At 51.8% G+C, this 13,682-nt stretch overlaps 1 protein-coding gene and 2 non-coding genes across 3 annotated transcripts; all 3 read left to right on the top strand.

The window, feature by feature from the left end:
* Window positions 1–8,330: 8,330 nt before the first annotated feature.
* RPS3 (ribosomal protein S3) lies at window positions 8,331–13,226 on the top strand. Its single transcript, XM_054655167.2, has 7 exons — window positions 8,331–8,458; window positions 9,220–9,350; window positions 9,458–9,551; window positions 10,292–10,386; window positions 10,925–11,112; window positions 12,277–12,473; window positions 13,158–13,226. The coding sequence occupies exons 1-6, from the start codon at window positions 8,429–8,431 to the stop codon at window positions 12,468–12,470; spliced, it is 732 nt and encodes a 243-aa protein (XP_054511142.1). The 5' UTR covers window positions 8,331–8,428; the 3' UTR covers window positions 12,471–12,473; window positions 13,158–13,226.
* LOC129117740 (small nucleolar RNA SNORD15) lies at window positions 10,661–10,807 on the top strand. Its single transcript, XR_008533903.2, has one exon. It is a non-coding gene; the product is annotated as a small nucleolar RNA SNORD15 (small nucleolar RNA).
* LOC129117739 (small nucleolar RNA SNORD15) lies at window positions 11,812–11,959 on the top strand. The gene has a single exon (XR_008533902.2). It is a non-coding gene; the product is annotated as a small nucleolar RNA SNORD15 (small nucleolar RNA).
* Window positions 13,227–13,682: the final 456 nt, after the last annotated feature.

Genomic DNA, 13,682 nt, shown 5'->3' with positions numbered 1-13,682 from the left:
AGGTCCCTATAATTAATAACTTGTAAATCCCAGCATGGCAGGGGCAGGATTAGCAGGGAATCCACCTCAATCAATCAGCCTTTGGAGCCTCCCAGGAAAGAGAGGATGCCACTGCCAAGGGAAGAGTTCTGTCTCCCCGTGTTTTTTCCATTTGCAGATCTGTTACCCTACATGAAAATCTTGGGATGGATGGGAGTAAATGTGCTGTCCCCCCACACCTGGACAGGTGTGTCCAAGAGAAGGGAGCTCAGGGATGTTGAGACCTCAGTTCAAGGCACTGGGGGAGGCTGGAGAAAGTGAGGGATGAAGGGGAAGAAAACTTAACTGAAGTCAGGGATGCAGCAAAGAGACAATAAAAAATGCAGCCAGGAAAATGCTGACGTGCTTGCCATGCCAAGTGGTTTCCTACTCCAGGCATTCCCCAGGGGGATTGAGGATTACAGATCTGGCAGCAGGATCAGTGCAGCAAGTGAGCCTCTGCATTGCAGGTCATTTCAGCCAGAAAATGAAAGAGAGCACTGCAGTGATACCAGAAGGGAGAGGTGGGAAATCCCTCTGCTTGGTGGAGCAGCACAAGGAGGAGGGGGAGAGTGGGTCTGACAGGTACCTGTGCATCTCCTGGGATGCTGGCACTGCTGGGAAGAGCCTGGCCCCATCCTCTTGGCACCCTCCTTCCACAATTGCTGCACATTGAAGAGTTCCCCCCCAGCCTTCTCCTCTCCAGGCTGGAAATGCAGAGAATCCTGGAATAGAATCAGAGGACAGGAGGAAATGGCCTCAAGTTGTGCCAGGGGAGGTTTATGTTGGATAAGAGGGAAAAAATCTTCACTGAAAGGATTTTCAGGGATTGGCACAGCCACCCAGAGCAGTGAGTCCCCATCCCTGGAGGGATTTAAAGCCATGTGGATGTGGCACTTGGGGACATGGGGCAGTGATGGCCCTGGCAGTGCTGGAGGAATTACTGGACTCCATGATCTGAAAGGATTTTCCCGAATGATTCTCTGGCAGGGAGAAGCTCTGTGTTGGGCTGAGGGCTGTGCAGTGGCCATGGAGACTCAGGAATGGGGTTCCAGGATCAAGGCTTCAGACTGGACCTCCTTAAGGATCCAGGCAGAAAAACAACATTCTGCCATGGCCAGTGGCAGCTTTGTGTGTTGGAAGTGGCTTGTGGAGACTTTGAAATCACAGGTGTGGCCCTCATCCCCAGGGAATGAGGCCTGAGGTGGTGTCTGCCACATCCATCCATAGCCCAATCCCATTCCTCCTGCTCTCCCCACTTCAGGTTTTCTCCCTGCAATCCATTTTCCAGCCTGTCTCTGTGCTAAGCAGTGATTCTGAAAATTCCCTTTTGCTGTCTGCTGGATTTCCCAGCTGGTATCCAAAGGGAACAGGAGGCAGGCCCGTGGGAGATGCAGCTCTGGACATCAGGGATTGCTTCTCTCAGAGCTGTCACTGCCCCTTGCCAGCCTGGACCATGGCCAGGGATTAAATGGGCTTTACAGGAGGCTTTGGATTCTCTTCTGTCATTTCACCCAAAGGTGTGAATACCCCTGGAGTGTTCTGGGTCGGGCAGGGATGGCTTTGAGGATCAGGAAATGGGGATAACCTCACCTTTGGGATGCTCTGTCTTCACTATGGAAGGAGAAGCTGTTCAGCTGTGAGTGTCCAAGTTTGAGCTCCACAAAGATCCCAGGACATTCTGAGCTGGAAGGGACCCCCAAGGATCATGGAGTGCAGCTCTTGGAGATTAACCCAGACCTTGGCATTACTAACACCATGTTCTTCTGGCAACTAACAAACATCCACCCAAAACTCACCTGGATGTGAGGTGAACATGGAATGGGCCCCATGAGGAGGAGCTGGGAGCTCATTTTTCCCCCACTGGCATCATTCCTGGATGAATCCCTGTGTCCTGTTTGCCAAGCATCACCTGAAGGTTTCTCCTTCCAAAAAACCAGTCTGTGCCATGCTGAAGTGCCACTTCTATTTCAAAATTGCTTTTATTCCACTCCCAGATTTTCACCTTTTTTTGATGGAGTGGTTTTGGGGTTGGATTTTTCTTTTTGAATGCAGACTGAAGAGTGAGTGCTGTGAGCTGTGCTTCAGCTCTGCTGTAATTAGTTTTGTCTACTGTAATTGCTTCTCCTTTTTCCATTGTTTAGTGAAAGACGAATGAATTTCCAGGTCTGGTTGCATTGGGAGTGCTGACAGCAGCTTTTTAAAATCCCACAGCACAGCTATTTGTCTTTTTTATTCAGCTGAATCCTGCAGAGTGGGACAAATTCGGCTTCTCCTCTGTGTCCTGGGCAAATTACTGCACTAATTAATTTCTCTAAGACTGGGGCCTCTTTGCTTAGCAAAGGGAAGGGATGGAGGGAGGGCACTGTCTGGAAAACAGCAACAACCCTGGATCAACTCCTGGAATAAACTTGCGTGAAGAGACATGAGAAGCTGATGGTTTAAAAATAAGGTTTATAGGGTTAAAAAATGGATATGGTGTTATTAATCCCACGTCATAAGAACATCTTGGTTTCTGAGAAGGGAGCAGCTCTAATCCATCACCCTGTTCATGCTCCCAGGGTTTCCTGCTGCAGGTGTTGCTGTGGGATTTTAAAGAGAACTGGCATTTTTCTTGGGAATTCAATGGCAGAAGGTGTTGCTGCTCCTTAAAAATGAGGGGGGGATGCTTTGTGTGACAGCAGGAGGAAGGAAAAAGAGGAGAATATGACCAAAGGACTTGAGGGGTTCTGAGAACATCACTGACAGGATGCCAGGAGAGAAGGACCCTGCAGAGGGAAGCTCCTTTGGGCAGAGAGAGGAAGCAGTGAGTGCTTGGACTCCCCAGGGATTTCTGTGGAAGGATCTGAGCACTCATGGGATGCTTGGGACATCAGAGCTGAGGCTGAGCCAGGGATCAAAGTGGCAGGAGGGAAATCCAAAATGTAATGTTTTTCTAAAAAGGGTGGGCTTGGGGTTTTTTTGCCATAGAAACAGGTGGTAGTTTTATTTTGTCCATTTTTTTTTTCTTCTTTCCAATCAGAAATTTCATTCCAAATATTAACCCAAATATTCAATTCAATGAATGTAAGTGATAATAAATACAGCACTCCCAATTCCCTCCTTGTTGAAGTTCCCGCAAATTATTCCCCAAGGACACTGTTGGAGTGGGATTCCTCTGGGATAACGAGGGAATCTCAGTGATCTGCCTAACAGTGGGGAAGTGCTGCTGCTGCTTTCAAAATTACCTGACCGAGCTAATCTGAGGGTTTGGAGACAATTTATTGGTTTGGAGTCCTAGCCAGACATAGATGGAGATAATTCTGGGATGTTAGTGGTATTATTCCTACAGAAAAGCAAGCTGGGTAAAGATTTTCAGGTTTTTATAAGCCCCTGCCAAACAACTGGGCTGCATTGCAGCTTCAATGTTTAATTTAAGATGTGGATGGCTGAGATACCAAAAATCAGAGCTCTCTGGGTGGTGGTCACTGAATATTTCTGCTGAAACTGCTCATTTTCTAAAGCCAGCAGCCCCTCACACTGCTTTAAGCTTCCCCTCTAAAGCTATTTTTAACAGATAAAGGGGGAAAAAGGTGTTAAGTTTGCATCTCTGCTTTTGCATTCTGGTCAGGTGCCTTGTCACTCTTCATGGCTCTCCTGCAAGCTGGCATCCGAGGGTTCTGCTTAATGTCCTAGAAAATAACCTTGTGCTTGGACCAGCAGCCAGTTTATCACTGCTGCTCCCTGGCTCTGTGTCTGGGGTGGAGAGGGGACAGGGAAAAGCAGGGAGGGCATGGAGCTGGGTATTGCCAAGCTGCTCCTGGACCAGCAGCTCCCTCCCTGCTGCCACAGCACCTGGGCTCAGCTCGGCCAAGCAGTTCTGCTTCCCTTGTGCAAGCAGGGAGCTGAAATCTGGGATTGAGGGTCTGGGATTTGAGCCTTGCAGCCTCAGCCAGTTCCCTCAGTGGTACCTGCCTCCAGTGCTCTTCAGCTCTGTTGAAGGTGTCATCTTCCCACATGGATGGCTCCATGGATTTCTCTGGCAGTGGGAAGCCATTCCCCCTTGTCCTGTCCCTCCAGGCTCGAGTGTCATGTCAGCAGTTCCACCAGGAGGAGCAGGGGATGGCCTTTGTCACCAGCCTTGTCTCAGTGCACCTGTAAATCATCACAAAATGCGGTGCTGAGGCAAAATAGCCCCTCCTGCCCTCAGCCTGTGTCCTGGGGCTTGAAAACTGATTAAGAATCACTTGCTTAACTGCTGGCTCTCGGGTGACAGTGCCAGGGCAAGCTGCTCTCCTGGAAATGCCCATTAAAGTTTCAATTTCCATCCCTCAGGCGGAGCCGTGGGGCCGGGTGTGAGCTGCTGGAGTGACCGCTGCCAGCAGCCACTGGCTTCATTCAATAGTAATGAGACAGGGGTTCCCAGCTAAGCAGCACACTGAGCATCCTTAGTCCATTTCCTGTTTTTAAAGGAAGTTTAAATTGTTTAATAACCTGCTTGAAGTCCTTCAAGTGAATCCAGGCAGCAAAGCAAAGTGCTGTTTAGGGGGCAGGTGCCCAAAGGAAGGTGTCAGAGTGATGGAGCTGTTTGGGAACAGCCTCTGAAACACTGCCAGCAATTTATCAGATGTGCTGGAGGTGACAGGCTGGGATTACACTCGAGTTGGCTGCTGGCTCAGACTGAGCTTCACTAACACCTTGCTGAGTGCTGCAATTCCTGGGTTAAATCCAGACCATGTCCAGTGCACAGCTTCTGTTTTGCCCATTTGCTGGTTGGTTTTCAAGCTCTGATGTGTCCTCAGAGGTGTGAATTCTCCTGGAGGGTCCCACACACCTTTCCAGAGCAGTTATTAATCCTTAACCTGGAGCTGAGCTGGTGCTGCCTGCGTTTCAATCCCACTTTTCCAGCTGCAGGGAAGGAGATGGGGTTGGGGCAGCTGAGAGCTGTCTCTGCCTGGACACCCTCTTCCATCCCTGTCCTGCAGGATCCTGCCACCTTCCCCTGCCTCCAGAAGGTTTGCTGGACTTATTCCTGGTGTTCTTGCCGAGCTAAGAACAGTAAATCCTGCTGGGTGTGAAATGTTTACAAAAGGCCTGGGAATGTGGCCCTGACTCCCAGCCCTGTTCCCTCCATCTCTCCCCACTCTGAAGGGCTGCTCCATGTGGGAAGGCAGAAAACACTTCTCAGGAAGATTTCCAGAGGTGCCAGGGAGTGGTGAGGAGCTCAGTGAGGGGTTTATAGCTTGGGCAGTAGCAGCTGCTCCAACTGCAGCAGTAAATTCTAATACAGCCTCTCCTGCAGTAAAACTCCTGCCTGAGTTAGACTTTACAAATGCTTTACAAGTGGTGCTTGCAATTCATCTTATTTCTGCTGGAATTACCTCCCAGGACCCATCTCCATTCATTTAATGCAAACTATCTCATCTTGTCCATCTCTACCCGGGGTTTCATTTTCCACTGCTACTCCCTGGGAAAATTCATGAGCTCTGCAGTGCCTCTGATGGTGATTTGGGAGGATTTCTGTTCTCCTGCTGGTTCCTGCACTGAAATGCAGGGATGTAGGTTGGGGTCCAGCTGTCCAAATCCTCCTGGAGCACCAGGAAATCATAAGGAACAGGAAGGGAGATTCCTGAAATCCTCAGGCATGTCCATAGAGGTGATGGGGCGTGGTGAGAGTGGAACCCAGCGTGTCACCCCAAATCCTGCAGGTGGGACCACAGCAGGAATGGGCTGTGCTTCTGCCTGCACCAGTTTGTATTTTTGATGACCCCAAGGCTGTTCCCTGTCCTCCTGCAGAGCCAGCACAGTCCCTGGCAGGGTCTCCCTTATTTTGGGAGCAGCAGTGGCAGCTGGGGACTCTCCCAGGCAGGGCACTCTCTCCTAGTGCCACCTTTTGTCACTGCCCACAGAAAGCAGAGGGTATCCCAAAGCCCAGCGTGCCGTGGAGCTGGGAAAGCTGTCCTGGCCGTTTCCCTGCCAGGGCTGCCAGCCCCTCCTGCTGCCCTGAGCAGGAGCCAGCTTCCTGGGGAGCAGATGCTGGATTCATTGAGCCCCTGCAATGGCCCTCAGCTGCCATAAACCGTGCTGCTGGCTGGGCACTGAATGGAGCTGGGGGGAGGCAGGACAGCTCCTCATTCCCAAACCTACTCCTAGCCACATCCCCCACAGCCAGGAAACCTGGCACCACCTCCCAGCACCTGCCAGGACCTCCCCATGGGCACAGGGGCCTGCCAAGTGCCACATCTGGGGTGACATCCTTCCTGTGTATCCCTGATTCTGCTCCTGCACAGTCCAAGAGGAGATCCAAGTGCTGCTGCCAGAGGGATGTGCCCAGAGCCAGGGAGGGTCATGGCTGGAGCAACCTCCAAGTTTTTTCCATCCCCTGCACATCCTTTGGGGACAAAAGCAGCTCCTGTGCTGGTGGCCAAGCTCCACAAGGGAGTGGGGAATGGGGAACAGCAGGGGTGCAGTCCCCGAGGGTGAGGACCCAGAAACCTGAGTGTCCATCACTTACCGTGGGATTTATGGATAATCCCAGGCCTGCTGCAGATCCCAACCACTGCTGGGCCTGGGAAGGCACTGGAACCTGCTGGACCTCACCTGAGCTCTCTGTGGAGGGGGGTGCAGGTGTGTCACAGCTTTTTTGGGGTGTTGCCAGCCTCCATGTCAGCAGGGATGGAGCAGGGAGGAATCCACAGAATCAGGGAATGGCTCAGGATGGAAGGGACCTTTAAAGGTCAGCTAATTCAAGCCTCCTGCAGTGAGCAGGGACATCTCCAACCAGCCCAGAATGCATTCCCAGCACCCAGGGTTCGCTCAGGCTGCTGGCTGATGCTCAGGGAGGAATCCCACCTTGCTATTTGGGGAAGGCACTGGAAGTCCCTGGCTGTGAAGGCCACACTTGGAGCCCCCAGGCCACATCTGGGGGACAGGGGACATTGCCTTGGTGCCAAGCACCAGCCAGGCCCTGCTTTGTGTCCAGCTCCAGCCCTGGGTACTGACCCTGAAATGCTGACAGGACACAGAGTTTGTCCTTCACAGGCTGTGGAAAAGGGGACACACATCAAGGTCAGGCTTTTTGCTCGTGTTCTGCCTTTTGATGTGTTTTTGTGATACAGAAATTCATTAGGTGAGACCCTCCTGGGTAAACTCAGCCTAAAAAAACAGGTGATCTTGAGCAGATATTTTCTGCCCTGAAAGTATGGTGGAAAACAGCAGAATGAGGGGGTTTGTGCAGCTTGGCAGGGTCTTCCCTGAAAAATTACTTGAGACTCCAGTTCACAGGGCTCAAATCCCTGCACAGAGACATCCCCAGCTGCTGGACACCTCTCCAGAGGCTGATGTTTGTGGGACAGAGACTCTTGGGCTGAGGGGGGGCAGGGGGTGTGCCAGGATGGCTGGGCACACCAGGAGTGAGACTAAGGTGTCAGTGACAGAGGGGACACAATTCCTCACCACCACTGCCACCTGCCTTTGATGGGATGCTCCGCCATCCCTCCAGCTGTGGATCAACGAATCCCTGGGGATTCATTTATTCATTCTTATTCATTCAAGAGGCTTTTCCCAGCCTGGAAACCGTCTGCACTGACATCTAGTGGCTTTTTCCTGGCCCAGAGCAGAGTGGGATCCTCTGCTTTACTGCTCCTGCTGGGGGCACTTTCACAGCATCACTTGGGCTGGAAAAGGACCTTAAGATCATCAGATCCATCTGCAAACCACAATAATATCCATGATAAAATGCAGTTTAAATCTCCGCTTCCTAGAAGCTGTGCATCAACCCTGTCCATTATTGTTGTTATTTTTGTAATCCTCTACAATCCCATAACCATTAAAAAACAATGTGTTGTGACAGGACACAGGGAATGGCTCCCACTGCCAGAGGGCAAGGCTAGGTGGGATTTTGGGCAGGAATTGTTCCCTGGGAGGGTGTCAGGCCCTGGTACAGGATACCCAGAGCGGCTGTGGTTGCCCCTGGATCCCTGGCAGTGCCCAAGGCCAGGCTGGACACGGCTTGGAGCAATGGAAGGTGTCCCTGCCTATGGCAGGGGTGGAACAGGATCAGCCTTAAGGTCACTTCCCAACCAAGCCATGCTCTGATTCCTGGATAACAGCAGAGCACCCTCTGACAGCAATGCCTGGCAGAGCAGGTCTCCAGGTATAAGCCCGGGGTGAATTATCATATATCGGTTTTATTTCACACACTGCTGACTCTCGTGTCCGTTTCCACGGGATTCAGAACTCGTTTAACGCCGCTCTGGGCCGTACACTCGGCTCAGTCCTCGCCAACATGGCGGCATGGCAAAGACTACATCTCCCATGGTGCCCCGCTCGCGCCCGCCGTGCCCGCGGCCAGCCAATGGGGCACGGCGGAAGGCGGATATAGCGCCGCCCGCGGGGCCTGCTCCCTCCTTTCCGCCGGGCCCGGCTCATCATGGCGGTGCAGATCTCCAAGAAGCGCAAGGTGAGCGCGGCCGCACGGCTCCTCCGCGGCCGCGGGGCGCTGCCGCACCGCCCGCGGCGGCCCCAGCAGCCGGCGGGGTGGGAGCGCGGCGGGCGGCGGCGGCGGACGGGGGAGGATGGCGGCGGATGCGGCGCGGGGCCCGGCGGGGAACATGGCGGCGGGATGGAGCGGGCGCTTCCCCATGGCCGCGCGCGGAGGTGCGGAGCGGCGCCGGGAGCCGGGAATTGCGGGGTTTTCGCTTTGCTTTCCAGCGGAAAGGGTTTGCGGCTGGTGGCTGACCCGGGAGGGCACCGGGCGCTGCCTGTCGTGGGGAGCGAGGGAGGTTTGGGCTGTCAGGAGTCCCGGCAGCAGCATCCCGTGGGGCTGGGAAAGGGATGGGACCCCGGTAATTATTTCCCTTAAATTGCTCCCGAATTCCAGCATGAGCAGTGGCTGTGGGTCAGACAGTGTTTGGTGTAGGCTCCTGCTAGGAGTGGGTTATTCTTGAGAAAGTCAGGGAAGGGGGTTCCATTTTTCCCCACTGCTGCACCCTGAGTGGGGCAGAGCACGGTGCTGGTAAAGTCAAGGTTGTGTGTTCAGTTCCTGGGCTGTTCCTGTAAAAGCTGGACTTGGTATTCCTTGTGGATCCCTTCCAACTGAGAGTATTCAGTGATTTCTCTCAGAGGAAGGCAAAGTTGTCAGGAAAGACACTCGGAATTTGGGTGAATTGCACTCAAGTTCAGGATGTGACAAGACCTTGACTTTGTCCGTTTGTGTTTTAGTTTGTCGCTGATGGCATTTTCAAAGCAGAGCTCAACGAGTTCTTAACTCGGGAGCTGGCTGAGGATGGATACTCCGGAGTGGAAGTCCGGGTCACTCCCACCAGGACTGAGATTATCATCCTTGCCACCAGGTAACTCAGCCTTCCTGAGCTGGGATGCTCTGAAAGCTCTCTGGGATGGCTCCAGTCTCACTCCTGGGGACAGTTTTCTCACTTGTCCTGTGCTTATTTTCCCTCAGAACTCAGAATGTCCTGGGAGAGAAGGGACGCCGGATCCGGGAGCTGACGGCTGTGGTGCAGAAGAGGTTTGGATTCCCCGAGGGAAGCGTGGAGGTAAAACTGCCTCAGGAACTGGGTGGTGCAGAGGGATTTGTGGTGGCAGCTGAAAGGTGGTTTCAGGATGACTTGGGCCTTCTGTTACTTGGCCTTAAAAATGCTCCTGCACTGAAATACAAAATAAATTACAAAGAAACTGCTCTGCTGCAGAAGGATCTTTGACAAACAGAATGTAAAGTTACAAACCAGTTATTTTTGATCCTCAATGTTGGGGGTGTTTTCCCAGGGGAAGGTTGGGCTAGGGCCCTTTTAAGGGTCCATGCAACCCAAAGGATTCTGTAGTTCTATTCCATGAAGTCTTGCTCTGAAACAAATCAGTGAAGGATGGGGAATGTGTGTGCTGGGATGGTGCTCATTTATTCCATCTTGGCCAATGCTGCTGGATCATATTAGACAGGGAAGGAAATGTAGAATAAAGCTGCTGCCTGTAAATGTGGAAGGGTTAACAGGACTGAAGGTAGGGAGTAGAGTAGAATGAAACTCCTGTGTTCTGCTAAAGTCCAAGTTAAATTTACTGTGAGGGTGGTGAGGAACTGCCACAGGGTGCCCAGAGAAGCTGTGGCTGCCCCTGGATCCCTGGAATTCTTCAAGGCCAGGTTGGAGCAACCCGGTCTAGTGGAAAGATCCCTGCCCTTGGCAGGGGTGGGAGTGGATGGACCTTCCAAGGCACAGCAGGCTGTGGTTGTGTGACTGGCTTGGCAAGGAGCCCTGTTGTGAGTGTGCCTCTCTCCCTGCAGCTCTACGCCGAGAAGGTGGCCACGAGGGGTCTGTGCGCCATCGCCCAGGCCGAGTCCCTGCGCTACAAACTCCTGGGGGGGCTGGCTGTGCGCAGGTGAGTACAGCAGCCTGCCCTGGGGGACCTGGGGCACTCCAGGACTGTCCCCAAAAAACAACTCTCTGCAGTTTGAGGATTTAACCTGGTAAAGCTGCACTGAAACTTCAGTTCACAGTTACTTCTGGAGCGTTCTGTGTGGTTGCAGGTTGTCTGTGGGGTATGAAGCTGCATGTGTTCCTTTGGGAATAAATGGGTGGAGGAGTGAGGCAAGCAGCATTTCAGGCCTTGTGGCTGTGCTGAGGCTCAGGAGGCAGTGTCCCTGCTCTCATCCCCTCGGTGATGAGACGATGACGAGTCAGAAGCAGGTGGTTCTGGTGGCAGTGCCCTCGCGGTGTCACGTTCTGTGGTGCTGTGTGAGGTCCTCCAGCAGCAGCCTCCTGTCACCAGTGAATGATCTAGAGGCATTTGTCTGAGAAGGGATGGGAGCTGCACTGCTGACACATAAAACTGAGGCTGGAATTGTGGTAAAATTCCTGCAGGGAGCCCTGTGGGTCTGGCAGAGCTGGCTCATGGCTTGGCTGTCCTCTCCCTGCAGAGCCTGCTACGGTGTCCTCCGCTTCATCATGGAGAGCGGGGCCAAGGGCTGTGAGGTCGTTGTGTCCGGCAAGCTGAGAGGTCAGAGGGCCAAATCCATGAAGTTTGTGGATGGCTTGATGATCCACAGTGGGGACCCAGTGAATTACTACGTGGACACAGCCGTGCGTCACGTCCTACTCCGGCAGGGTGAGTGCCTCATCCCTTTGCAGCTTTGGCAGGTTCCTTCTCTAGAGCTGCAGAGACAAAAAATCTCAGCTCCTGGCATCCCGTTCCTGCAGGTTGGAGATTTCCCACTGGCATCCTTGGGTTGAAACTCACATGGTTTTAATGCACCTCTCATCTCACAGTAGTCTAGTTGTGCTGCTCTGGATGGTTCAGACTCTGAAAATTCTGTTTTCTTGAGCTCTTGTCACTGAACTCTCACTGTGGGATTTGAACATTACATCTAGAGTAGAAGTCATTTGGGAATGGGAAGCCAAGGGGCTTTCAGCAGCCACTGTGGTCATACCATGTATCCACTTCTCTGCTGGAGGGGTTTGAATGTTTCCAGTTAGAAATGTGGCTGTTGATTCTGCAGATGGTCTCACTTGTGTCCTGGGGCCTCTGAGGCTGGTGATAACTTCCAGATGAGGTGCCTGTTGCCTGGCTTTAAGAGCCCTTGGCATTCTGGTTTTCCTGGCTCCTCAGGATGGGCAGAGAGAACAGGGGTGCTGCAGGTGTCAGACAGTTAAACCAGACAGTTTCCCAGCTAAACCTGCTTCCACTTGTTCTGCTTCCTGGTAGAACACAAATGATTTGTGTGTGTCTTAACTGGCTTTGGGTTAATCAGTTGCAGAGCTCCTGGTGCAGGGATACCAACCCAGCCAGAGCTGTTCTCCACCTTCCCTTCAGTGATGATACGATGACGAGTCAGAAGGGACATCCCTGTGTCATTGCAGCTTGCTCTGTGCCACGTTCTGTGGTGCTGTGCTGAGGCTGCCTTGGCCAGGGTGTCCTGCTCATTGGATGATTTAGAGGCATTTGTCTGAGAAGGGATATTAAAAAAAAAAGTGGAATTTCCGAGAAAAATTAGCTGAGGAAGAGGACAGAGCTTAAAACGAGGCTTGGAATGAGTTGAGGGTAGACCTGCAGTCAGCCAAGGCAGTGAGTTGAATAACTTTGGATATCCAATTTTAACTTGCCTGGATTTACAACACTGATATAAAGTCACAGTAATTAGATTTTTAAGCTGTAGCATGTGTGTGTTACAGTGTTGATAGCAGATCTTCTTTGTGGAGAGAGATATTTTGTAACCTTGCTGCTCTTCTCTTGATCTATTTTGTGTCTCCCTTGGCCTGTCACTCTCTGCAGGAGTACTGGGAATCAAAGTAAAGATTATGTTGCCTTGGGACCCCAGTGGAAAGATTGGCCCCAAAAAGCCTCTGCCAGACCACGTCAGCATCGTGGAACCCAAAGAAGAGATTCTGCCCACCACCCCCATTTCAGAGCAGAAAGGTGGCAAACCAGAACAGCCAGCCATGCCTCAGCCAGTGCCCACTGCTTGAGGGGTAAGTGCCTGGGAGCAGTGGAGGGAGGTGTGCTGAGGATCCATGTAGAAAAGGTTTCAGGTCACCAAAAACACAAAGCTGGGATTTTGGGAAGGCAAGCTGCTATGTTGTGCCCAGCACAGAGACCAGAGTTGGGCTTGAGCATTGCACTGGGTGAAGGGGACAGGGTTCAGGGCATGTGTCAGTGCAGCTCAGAACACTCCTCTGGAGATGAGATGATGGATCTGTTCACATGCCTTTTTCCATGTTGTGTTATACAAGCATGGATTTGGGGGCCTTGGATTATTACAGTTGGAGAGACTTGGGTTGGGTGCCTTGCATGTATTGGTGTTGTATCAGTGTGCACTTGGCAGCACAGAGTATATATTCCTCATATATCCATAGAATATATTCCTCATATATCCATCCTGTCCTGCCCCAGGATCCAGTTTGGGATAGTCTTAGAAGCCATGTGAGAACAATTTGTAGGCTGCTCTTGTAAGGAAATTACTACAGTTTGAAGTCTTACCAAGGAGTCTGGCAAGATCTGCCTCAGTGGGAAAAATGGGGATAATTGGCCAAAATTCAGGAGATGAGAAATGCAGTTTAGTTGAAAAACTTGGTTTGTTCTTTGTTTGGGATAAGATGGTGGTTATGGAAAAGAGTTTGCCCCCAGCTCACTGAGTGTTTTGTTTCTCGTTGTAGGGTTTGTAACATCTGCAACCAGAAGCTTGTCTGTCCTGAAAACATCTCTTAATAAAATCACAAAAGGCAGTGTTTGTGAAGGTGCTTTTTCTTTTTTTTTTTTTTTTCTTTTTATTTTCTCAAGATGTACTCCAGGAAGACCTTGCTCCCACCTTTGGTGTGGAAGGAATTCTGTTGCTGTGTTCCCCTTCTGGAGTGACCTTCACCAGATCCTGATCCAAAGAAAGTGGGAATAAAGCACTGATACCTGTGATAGATAGAGCTGGAGCAGCAATCCGTGTTCAGAGGGTCATGAGTAACACACACTCCATGGAGTACTGGTTGCTGTTCCTCCATCCCAGTACCTTATCCAGTGCTTCCAGAAGGGGGAGCTTTTCTGGCAGTATCCAGGCCAGTGCAGCTCCTGTCAGGGTCAGGTACCTTTGGGTGTGGATTTGTGGGGTGAGAGCAAAAGTGACACTCAGGATTTCAAACCTTCTGTCCTGACCTGCAAAGTGGGAGTATCTGGTGGAAGTTTGGTGCAGG

Source organism: Agelaius phoeniceus, chromosome 2 (assembly GCF_051311805.1).
Source record: "Agelaius phoeniceus isolate bAgePho1 chromosome 2, bAgePho1.hap1, whole genome shotgun sequence".
NCBI classification, from domain to species: Eukaryota; Metazoa; Chordata; class Aves; order Passeriformes; family Icteridae; genus Agelaius; species Agelaius phoeniceus.
The sequence above is the reverse complement of the archived record's forward strand: the minus strand, read 5'-3'. Positions and strand labels throughout refer to the sequence as shown.

Coding starts and splice junctions, on each gene's coding strand:
- RPS3 (XM_054655167.2), top strand. CDS start 8,429: ATGGCGGTGCAGATCTCCAAGAAGCGCAAG. Junction 8,459..9,219: donor AGATCTCCAAGAAGCGCAAG/GTGAGCGCGGCC, acceptor TTTGTGTTTTAG/TTTGTCGCTGATGGCATTTT. Junction 9,351..9,457: donor ATTATCATCCTTGCCACCAG/GTAACTCAGCCT, acceptor ATTTTCCCTCAG/AACTCAGAATGTCCTGGGAG.